The 11,831-nt window shown below is 29.2% G+C and overlaps 1 protein-coding gene across 1 annotated transcript; it reads right to left on the minus strand.

The window, feature by feature from the left end:
- Positions 1–314: 314 nt before the first annotated feature.
- Positions 315–8,938, minus strand: LOC111621512 (JNK-interacting protein 3-like). The gene is made up of 13 exons (XM_023363667.1): positions 8,541–8,938; positions 8,332–8,452; positions 8,210–8,259; positions 8,063–8,142; positions 6,994–7,225; positions 6,438–6,558; positions 6,215–6,305; positions 3,883–3,956; positions 1,382–1,442; positions 1,219–1,306; positions 901–1,079; positions 670–831; positions 315–604 (listed from the first exon to the last, which is right to left on the minus strand). Exons 1-13 carry the CDS (start codon positions 8,838–8,840, stop codon positions 511–513), a joined length of 1,653 nt encoding a protein of 550 aa, XP_023219435.1. The 5' UTR covers positions 8,841–8,938; the 3' UTR covers positions 315–510.
- Positions 8,939–11,831: the final 2,893 nt, after the last annotated feature.

The raw sequence follows: 11,831 nt of genomic DNA on the forward strand, positions 1-11,831 counted from the left end.
TACCAGTATTTTTATTTCTTGTTTTTTACGTAAGGATATGCTTCTAATATCTCATACGCTAACGTTCGTACAACTGTGATATCGTTATATCAAGCATTGCGTCTTCGAATCTCAAAATGACGAGTTAATTAAGTTTTATATTTATTTTACTATTTATTCTGTTAATTAACACGTTCAACTTCTCTGTTAACTTTTCCCTTAAAACCAAAAAAATCTTTTCTTTGGGATTTAATATTTACTAGAAATCTCACCCAATTCGAATCTAACGTGATTATATTCAATAATATTATATGTGCATATTCCATACTTTTGTCATATATTTTATTTATCATTTTTACAAATAGAAATACAAGTTTAGACCAATATTTCAAATTTATGTAAAAACTCAATAGGTCCATTAGTTATAAATGGTTTACAGTAATTTTTAAATGTTAGAGGAAAGAAATAAAATTTAAAAGTTAATTTTTAGAAAGGTTTAAATAAGAATAAAATTGAATCTTAATGGAGAATCTATACATTTATTATAGTTTCCCCCTCCCCTTTATTTTTTTCTTCTCGGTAGAATTGAGCATTCCGTGATGCGTTATGTTGATCATCTTCAGAACTAAAAAACGAGAATTATTTAAAGTTATTTTACTTTTTAACTTGTATTTATAATAAGTATCGTACCATTTTCTTTGTTGGGGTAACAAAGTATTACTATCAATTTTATTGTGTACGTAACTAATGAAATCGTCAAGAATATCATTAAATCTTCCGGAGATATTTTGATTGTAACACAAATTGTTTCGAACAGACTTCTTTTTGAATAGGCGAAGGAACTTCAAGAAGCTATAATCAAAATAAAAATTTAAAACGTTGTCTCGTTAAGAATGAAGAAAAGTTTAAATATTTCTTTACAATATTTTAATTGAATATTTATATTTGTTTGGTATGTTCATATTTTTACGATTTTCAAATTGGATTGCTTGTAAAACTTGGACTGTCTCTTCCATTTTTCCTTTATAATAATTTCTTTCAGTTAGCACCTTACAAATTTCTGCTCTAGTAAAACAATCCCGATGATGGCAAGATTTATTCTGTGCAATAAAAATTGTGATTTTATAAAAAAATTGTTTTTTAAATCAATGAATTACACTACTGATATAAGGACAATAATAATTCTTTCAAATCCTTATAATAGCTATAAAGTTTGTTTTATTCTTTATTCATTCTTACTTGATTATTATTTTTATAAATTTCGAACTTTTTCTGTAATTTTTTATTTTCAAATAATTGTTGTTTTAACAGATAAGTTTTCTTTTCTCTGAAATATCAAAGCAATATGTTTAGAGTTTATAATAATTTTGAAGTTTTCTCGCATAAAAATCAAACTACTTACTGATTTGAATTACCATTGTTACCAGATGTAGTGAAAAAGGATATTTCTTCCGATGGTATATCTAAAAAAAATTATTTTATGGAAACATAGCTATACATTTTTTTAATGTAAAATATTAAATTAGAAAAATTCCTAGATAAACGAGCAATTATTTATTGTGAATCGTCATAATGCCGGGCTGCAATTTTNTAGTGAAAAAGGATATTTCTTCCGATGGTATATCTAAAAAAAATTATTTTATGGAAACATAGCTATACATTTTTTTAATGTAAAATATTAAATTAGAAAAATTCCTAGATAAACGAGCAATTATTTATTGTGAATCGTCATAATGCCGGGCAGCAATTTTTAATCATATTTTTAATTTATTTTATTTAAAATATATGCTCTCCATCTCAAATTAGTAGTAGTTTGCCCTGTATAATATACTTTTTCTTTAACAATACAGTCGTGCCAATCATCTGTTAATTCCTTTCAGGAAAGAATTTTTGAATAGAAATAATATGACTTCGGATTAGATAAAAGCTCTTATATTATAGTTAATCGGGGCTTCCTGCCCGTAAAGTTTCCATATCTCGTGTCGCCTTTCATCTTCAACTCCGTTCTTGAGAGTAAGGAAAGAAGCCGGAGGGACGACAGTGAGAATTTATAGCTCTACAATTTTTTCAAATAGCAGCCAAATAATTAGATAAATAAAAGATGAATGTAAAAATATATTAATGAATTGTATCTGTTTTTCTCAGATGTAATTAAAACTAAAATATTAAATTAAAACTTTTATTCATATTGATCCATGTGAATTTATGAAAGCTTATTCTAATAAAGTAGTTTTATCTTAGAGATTTTTATGCTTGTTATTTCTCTATAACCTACGGCTATCTTCAGTTCTGTCTTATAAGTTAGTATATAATATACTCAATTTTTACATAATAAAAGCCATCAAATGTTATTACTCCTCAGTTATTTTCTTCATAATCTTTAAATTCTGGATTAAGCTATTACATTATTTGAAAATTCATGCAATTTCTTTGGACATTCCGTCTTTAGGCATCATTAATTTTATCAATTGTTGAACTTGTTGTTGGAGATGAATTAAATTTCAAGTGTGTGTAGTTGTGAGGCCCGAAACCCTTCACTTGTTTTTGTATTCTTTTTTGTCGAAACAAATTGATTGAGTTGGTTGGTTGATATTTCTTTGTTTCGAAAGGCGCGAAAACAGAGGAAATGTGTTTTGAAGGAAAATTTAATTGGAGTAAGTTAGATGTTTGTAAGGGAGAAATTGTAAACAAGAAACCCGATATGTAAGACGAACAAAGGGGAATACGCTTTCTTGCGTCAAATTGCAGAGTGGTATCTTGATCATAGCAATATCCTTCCCCGAACGGAAACAAAAAACCACATCTTTCTCTGATTACGGGTTATCATCCCGAGGAAGTAGTAATTGAACATTCCAGGGAGTAATGGGCCCAGCATCATGATAAAGGAAGATGTACAGTACAGAACACTTTCTCCATTTCGATGACAAAACGATGCTCGATCACAAATTAAGTGGTCGTAGTTATAGCAACAGAACAGAAACCAATAGGAAACGAGGAGAAAGGAGATCTTTAAGAATCAGAATATTGGTTTATATCAGAAATATATTAAAAACACGTGTGCCCAAGGTCATAAGCTTTTTCCTGGGTATGAGAAAACGTCTTTATTGACCGAAAGATCAACGGTCCTTTTCTGGTTTCGTCTTTCCCTGGAGTACGAAGAAACGTCTCCACTTCCGAGTCGACCACTGGACTCCCAGTTCTTTCATCGTCTTTTCCGAGATACGATTGAACGTCTTTTTTTTACCAAAGAGACTGACTATCTTTCTCGTTGGATCTTTTCTCTATACCTGTCTAATAAATCCTGAACAATGGTTTCATTCTACATAAGAGACCGATCTCTTTTTCCCGAGATTCAACCTGGTTACGTTGGACTGTCTCCGCCCAGAAGTCCAACAGGCCGAAAGACTGACTCTGCTTAATAACAGATTACCGATTCTCTAACTACAGATCAATGATGTCGCTTAGGTCATCCTCCAGATTGGATAGAAGAAACTCCTAGAAACGCTTCCTTCAGGAGTATCGTCGAGTGGATCCCTTGAAACAAATAATTGTTAGCGATACTGTTTGTTTCTATAAACTATGTAAGTCTGCGTTCACTACTCTATTATGGAAACGGTTATCATCATCTTGACGGAAACGAGAGATGGCGGTGACCCGACTTTTTCACTTTAACGTAGTGGTGTTTCACCAACAAAAAGTCGGGTTTTTGCTAGCATAATTTTAATTACTCTTGCAATAAATCGTAATTCTTTGTTATAATAAATGAATAAATTCATTAATTTCCTATGTGGATAAAATGTTGGATAAGACATAAGAGTGGTTATAATCTTGGATTCTGTTTATAAGCATACAATTGTTTTGATTATTTTAAAAAACTGTTTAATTTATACAGCAAAAATTTACCTGGCGTATCGTCTTCAATCCCTAGTTCACTGCGTATTATTTCTTGATATAAGGATTCTGGAATTAAAGATTCCCTAAAAATATAATTATAAATTAACTTGAATTAATTGTACAAATTAATTACTAGTTTTAAATCATTTTTAAATCTGTAAAAATTAAAACTACAGTATAACATTAAAATATAAATTTGCTAATTAACTTAGGTAAAATAGATTGAAATTCGATTTGTAGAATTTTTGTAGCTAAAATTTCTAGTATTTTAAAAAATGAAATTAAAGTTTAGCAAGGGTAATTATACTTTTAAAATTATAATATAAATTTTTTCGTCTACTACGTATTTTCTATTATCAGGACTTTTTAGACTGGCTTTACAGTTACTGCAACAAAGTTTCACAGAGCAGAAATTTGTTTTATTTAATATACCTGTCTAATAAATCCTGATAATAGAAAATACGTACTAATAGACGAAAAAAATTATATTATAATAAACCAAGGACATTGAGGCATATTAATTTATACTTTTAAAATGTTTGGTTTTTACATTGTGTTAGATGTACAGACAAACATCGATTTAACATGATCATCAAATTAATACTACAGTGTAAACTGGAGGACCGTAAAAAGTAAGAATTGTTCGAAGAGATCGTAATTAAAGAACTGCTATTCAACGCTGCTTAGATATTTACCAGTTCAAACGCAACTAAATTTGATTAGGAGACATTTCAGAACATGATGAATTTCAGAATATGACGAAGATATCTCCGTAAAAGAAAATCATCACTCTAAAGCTGGGGTCAAACTTATGGAAAAACACCAGTGAAAGCCAAAATCATAAAAGTTTTTCGTTCGTCACCCGTGAAGTTCTGGAAAATCAAGTCCAGAGGTGCTCAGTGAAATTTTTTCTAGTCACATAAAATGTAGATGTTAACCGATCAGATCCCTGGGAGTGATGACGTTACTGACGTTGCTGCTGTACTGCCCGAGGCTGAAAACGAGAAACGCGTGAACTTTTATTCAATGAGATTTACTACGAAATATTCTGTGTAAAAAAAATTATAGAGTTGAAATAAGAGGCACTTAGGTCTTAAAAAGCACACTGGAACGGAAAACTTTACTTACTCGTAGTAATACTGTCGATCATGTAGACGAAGTTCTTTAATCAGGCTTCCACTGAAACTGAGCTGTTCGCAAGCCATAAACAGCTTCCTTACCCAAATTTTACGCTTTTTCTGACGTCGCTGAAGCTCCGCATATACAGTTAAAAATTGAACAATGCATAATTGGTAACCGAGAACCACGAAAGAATCCATGTTTAGCTTGAATTGGCGGGAGCCGGAATGAATGTAGATGTAGCGCTGCTAGTACAGTAATGTGAACTAACACTAGATGGCGAAGAATTTTGTTATTTTTTCATTCCGTTTTTCACGATTTTATGTGCGAAACACTGAATTTACACTGAACGGAAAATTGCCATTACGGTTCAGTCAGCTTTTTTTATGTATAATCCCAGCCTAAAAGTTTTTAAGCTGTAAGCAACGAACATTTTATTTGTACAAGACACTCATGTTGTAGAAATTTTAGGAATGCAAATGATACTGCTTAGCATGGTATCCATTCTGAAGGTATAAAACCTGAAGGCGATTAACAGCGTCTTTAACGGGCAAACGTTATTGTACCTCTGTGAGGCTTCTCACATACAATGTGGCTTTCAAGGAGCCAAATTTGCAGTATGTCTTCGATAAACCACACATTTAAAGTATCTTCTAACCAAAAACCATACGGATTAAGATCCAAAGCGCTAATAGTACCGTACTGATCAGTTATAGTACTAAGTTCTTTTTACAGAAATATTTTCCGCATGATTTAAAATATCGGCAAATTTGGTTGCTTTTGAACTGCTAAATATATTTTTTGACAGCATTAACTGAGTGTATCTTAATTACGATCACTTAGTATATAGTAATGACGTCGACACTGGCGTTTTCAGAAATTTTTGTCACGTAATCGGATAATAACGATATCTCTGTGATGCCGAATCATACATATTCCGATTCCGACATTCTAACAAGTGCTCTATTTACTATTTGTAGAAAAAATTTGTTTACAAATATTTCATAGAGCTTTACGAATACGGACGAGTGATATCGGAAAGATCGGAGTGATCGGGAATGCTATATCGAGGTTTAACTGTACAGTATATTTTTAATTTTTAACCGAAACGACTATTTTGAAAAGATCAAATCCAATATAAGCTACATAACGTATTATTCATAAAATTTAATTTATCACTTATTGACATTTAATATCTAGAGATGTCAGTTGTGCTTTTTACCGTTGTGATCTTGAATTGAAATTTCCACTATGAACATTTTCTTCTATTGTTTCAAGGTGTTGCAGAATAGTTTTATTCTTTGTCAAATGTTCTATAATGAGTAATTAAGAGAGTTAAAAATTGAATGTTTTCAATGAATAATAAAAGCATTTTGTTGCTTTAAAACAGTATATAATGACAGAAATATGAAAAGTAAAAAAAAAAAAATAACAGCTAATAATACCTTTCCTCAAATTTTTAACTTCCTGAACATATTCTTGTGATTCTTTGTCTGTTTCTAGAACATTTGTAGTTCGTAAATTTTCATTTGTTTCGTTCGAGGAATTTTTGTTTACAGACAATATCTAAATGAAAATAACTTAATAATATTTTTGTTTATAAAAATATTAAAAATATATACATATAATTAAATTCAGACCAATTATAACACGAGTCTACATAATTTCTAGAATTTACAACCTTATAGATTTATGACATTATCTACGTGAGAAGTATGTTAAAATGTAAGTGCCGAGTTTCGTAGCAATTGGTCGAACGGCCTAGATGTGCATATATATATATATATAAGAAAAATTGTAAAGAAGTAACACATTAACTCAATTTTCACAGTCTGATATACTAACACATACTGCAATTTAGTTTGTATGAAAATTACACAATAAATATTTCACGTATTGATAATATTCATATTAAGTTATTATTACTGAATAAAGCCGACATTTGCAATTCCAATCATCTCAATAAGTAATTCATACAAATTTTAGAGTTGTATAACTTACATCTTTTGGTTTCTCAGATTCAGAACTTTTACATTCGGTTAGTGTTGTAACATCAAAGTTTCCATTTTCTTTAGAAATTGATGAATATTTGAATTCGTTGTCCTGAAATGGAGAGTCATCTGCATAATAATCTTTTAAATCCGAAATGCCCGATACGTTTTTTAATAAATCATTATCATCTTTTAAATACTGGATCTTTGAAATGAAAGAGCCGCTCTCCATTTTAACTGAACTATTGTAAAAATATAAAATTTGAAAATATTTACAAAATTATTAAATCTAAAACACGAATTTTCCAATTTTATATTAAATAAATAAAAATAAATGAAATAAAAAATTAAAGAAAAAAAGCATTATATATTAATTAAAACACGAGACAATTACTAAAAAAAATTAATATTAGAAATATAATATAGTTTGTTAATATCATAATGAGTGAACTAAATCACCCGTTTAGAGCACTCATTATAATTGATATTATACAATAATATGAATTTTATAATAACGTATTTAGTTTAACGACGAATCTTCTCTGTAATATGTAACAAAGTAACACAGCAAAATTTTCACTTTTCTTGTGTTCATAATAAATCTGTATCTTTCCGTTCGTTAATAAAAAGAGTGTGCACAAATGGCACAAGCGTTAGAGACAGAAATACAGAACTTGAAAGAATTACGGGAATAATCAACGCACTGGGATATAAAAGGAAGCTTATGCAGTATCTAATCCGGATCTGCTATTACGACATATTTGATAATTACAAGAAATTTACATTTTCTTAAACAAAGGCACCAACATTTGGCCAAAAATCGCAATAAAAATTATTTACAAATGAAAACCTACAATATGCAGAATTGTAAGGAACAAATTTTATGTTTACATATTACTGTTTACGCATGTAAATCTTTTATTTCCAGTTTTTGAATTTATTCGAACATTTTTGTTTAACATTCTATTAGCTTGAGTTCGATTTCCTAAAGATGACTTGTCAATTCGTCTGAAACCGTTAGAGTTTTGAATAAAGAATCGTTCTTTTTTGTCGAGTAAAGTATTCTAGAGTAAACTTACTTTGATTGAACAGAAGCATAATTGGATGTTCCCGGATCACTGTCCACCAATATGGATAATTCTCTACAATCTTCGATTAACTAAATAAGAATTAAAATGAAAATCATAAAATGCTTTAATTCGTGTGCAATATTAAACTATAATTACTTTATGATATTTTTCTTGAAGTCTCGAAAATGCTTCTTCTATCTGTGTACCTTGAAGGATTGAAATTAATTAATTAAATAAAATAAAAAACTACTTTTAGGATAAAAAAAATATATACAAACAGTGTTCGGAAAGATTTTTTGCTCTGTGATTTAGAAAAAAAGTCAAAGATTGGAGGTCTTTGATTTTATCTTCTAAACATTTAAAATTTTCTTCGGCATTGCATTCAACTTCTATAAGCTTCTATTAATTAACAGTATGTTATAGAATATTTTATATAATGGTTGATATGAAATGAAATATCTACTATAATAAAGAAACGGAAAATTACTTGTTCCATAAGTTTTCTCATGTTCTTTTCGTGTTCAAACTGCCGAAGAAGCAGTCTGTTTTCTTCTTTAATTAACTCTAACTCGATTTCCTTTTCTCGATTCCGGACGTATTCAATATCCAAATCTCCCAAAATAGTTATAATTGTAGGAAGTTCTCTTACTTTATAATTGTCGTACTTTTTCATCAGGAACTCAAATTCATTGTATAAAATCTCTGCTAATTGCCGAACTTTATAATTTTGAATCAAACTAAGACATTCATTACCGTTTGTAATTTCAGACGCCGAATTTTCAGACATGCTTTCCTTTTTCGAACTACTTAAACAGAACTTTAAAGTTTCGAAAGTGATGACGTAAGTAAGAACAAATTTTAATATTTAAAACCTACAGATAATGACCATACAAACGAAAAGAATCTGACGATCACGTGTCGTGCTTAAGCCAATTAGATTTAATGTTACATGTCTCTAATATGTAACACTAAGGTATTAAATAAAATGTGTTCAGTCGTTTTGAGAAATTGCTTAATATTTGAATAAATGTTTGTATAATTATTTAAATCTTATTTTTAGTATAATTTTTGTTTACTTTTGTAGTTTAATTATTTAACTATATTACTATTGATTTATTAATTTGTTAATGAAATGCTCAAGTTACACTATGGCTTAGTTAGTACACTATGCCGATCGTAATTAAGTTCTTATTTGTACATTTGAAGTGTGCTTCCCCCTTATTTCCAATATAAACTGTTTGAAACAAAATTTTTGTGATAATTCGTCAATTGCCGGTGCCATATTTTTTACCCTTTTCCGTTATGATTTAAGCGAATTATTTTATATAGAGTGATTAGATATATCATATAGATATTAATTCGTAACAGAAATAATTCTCTATGCTTTAGATATTTCCATTAGCTAAACAATTAAAGTACACATTATATGTTAGTTTATTTAAAATGGCGACCGTAATTTACATATTAAAATTATAACGAAGTATTAAAAACTTGTCTTCTAAAACTAAGTTTTTGTATTCTTCGTTATAACTTTTATCTATACTAATATTATAAAGAGGTAATGTATGTATGTATGTAAGTTTGTATGCAGCAGGTAATCTCCGAAACTACTCATCCGATTTCAAAAATTCTTTCACCAATATTTAGAATGGAACTTCAGGGTGGACATAGGCTGTATATTATTCTGTTANATTTTACACAATCTGAATTACGAATGTTATATTTGTAGGTAATCGTTACGGAATGTTGGTGATGAAAATCTTTCTAGCAATCGTCTTCAGACATTTAAACGTTGAATCAATAGGAAAAGTTAAACCAAAAATTATGGGAATAGCTTTGGAGTCGAATGTACCATTCCGTTTCAGAATAAAAAGCAGATGTTAAACTTGCTGTTATTCATGGAATATAATTATAAATTAGTATTTATATAATAATTTTACACAATCTGAATTACGAATGTTATATTTGTAGGTAATCGTTACGGAATGTTGGTGATGAAAATCTTTTTAGCAATTGTCTTCACACATTTAAACATTGAATCAATAGGGAAAGTTACACCAAAAATTATGGGAATAGCTTTGGAGTCGAATGTACCATTCCATTTCAGAATAAAATGTAGATGTTAAACTTGCTGTTATTCACGGAATATAATTATAAAAGTCTAAGAATAATTTTCCATATATGAAAATTTATATTATAAATACAGAATTTGAAATAATATATGTCTCAATATCTTATTTTCGTGTACATTTTTTCACAGTATTAAAAATCATTTGATGAAAAATTAATTTTTTCTTATTAGATATTGATATTTCTTAACTTGTAAACGTTGTATTAACAACGTTTACAAGTTAAGAACAATTAGGATTTTTAAGGAATATTTTTGGACTGTAATATTTAAAATATTACAGTTCAAATTGAAACAAGTGATATACGGTGACATTTCTAGACAGTTGTGTTAAATACGTGAGACTCGGCCTTGTTTACTTAACTACAGCCTGACCTAAATCGTTAACGATACTATTTTATCGTTTAAATATCAAATTTCACACCTGGTAGTTAATCACTCAGCAAGTTCTCAGTCGCTAAAGGACCTATTATTGCAAGATATAAAAGATTTTCATATAAAATCTAATTTCTGGTACTACATACAATTTTAAAATATTTTGCCAGGAAAGTTATGCAACTCATTTCTGGAATTTTAAATAATTTTTAATCAAAAAAGTTATAGGATACGATTTTATCCATCGTAAATGTTTACAAAGAAGAAAAATGGATATTAGAAAGTATGAACAATTTATCAAAACGATCAATTATCTATAATTAGTAATTTTAATCGATTTTAAACAATAAAGCAAAGTGAAGTATGCATTTTACGAAGGATTATTGAAATTTTTCTCCTAAAAATTTAATATATCAAAATATTTTAAAAGTGATGCGAATCTATAAGAAAATTCTGCCATTACCATTATGAAACTAAGTAGTGTTTTACATTTTCTAACGTTTTAATGGATAATTTTTTATTATGGTCAATGCGTTATAAACATTCCTCCAATAACATTTCGCCATTTGTCTTGAATAGCGAACACGTACATGTGAATTTTTACGAGCAAAGTGAGTCACTCGTTCGATTTTACAGAGTTAAACTCACTACAACAGCAATGAACTCGGTTGTAATCAACGAAATCTGTATCAGTTGCCTCTTAATTAAGACCATGTTGGACAACTGCTTTGATTTACGGTTTGGAAACTTTCGAAGCATGTAATTGAATATTAAAAACTTAAAACTGATAATGCACATGATCTTGGCTCAATTTAATTTGGGAGTAAATATTTACTGTACTTAATTGAAATCTTCTTTTAAACGAATTACTTAAGATTTTCGTAATAAATTACAAAGCAATGTAAGTAATTTTACGTACCGTACTGTACTAATCTTTAGTACACGGAAAACTACTAGTTTTCCATTCGTTTCTGACCTTTGGAGGCTTAATAAGTCCCGAGTCCGTAGACTGGTATAAAAAATTAAAAAAGGTAAACAGGTTAACAAAGAAAATATAATTTTATTTTTATATAAATATATACTTCACCCCAAATGCATTTCGCCTGTCAAGGCCTCTTCAGTAGGGTTTCTGATGACTAGAGTGTACAATAGGAACAGCAGAAGGTATCTCAGACGACACATTTTTTTCCGTCGTAGACACAGAAGAAGACACATCTTTCTCACTGACACCATCGCGTTTACAATCTTTAAGAAACACAAACTCTTCCCAGCATT

The sequence above is a fragment of the Centruroides sculpturatus genome, unplaced genomic scaffold (assembly GCF_000671375.1).
Source record: "Centruroides sculpturatus isolate CEXI.00-Female unplaced genomic scaffold, Cexi_2.0 scaffold222, whole genome shotgun sequence".
NCBI lineage: Eukaryota > Metazoa > Arthropoda > Arachnida > Scorpiones > Buthidae > Centruroides > Centruroides sculpturatus.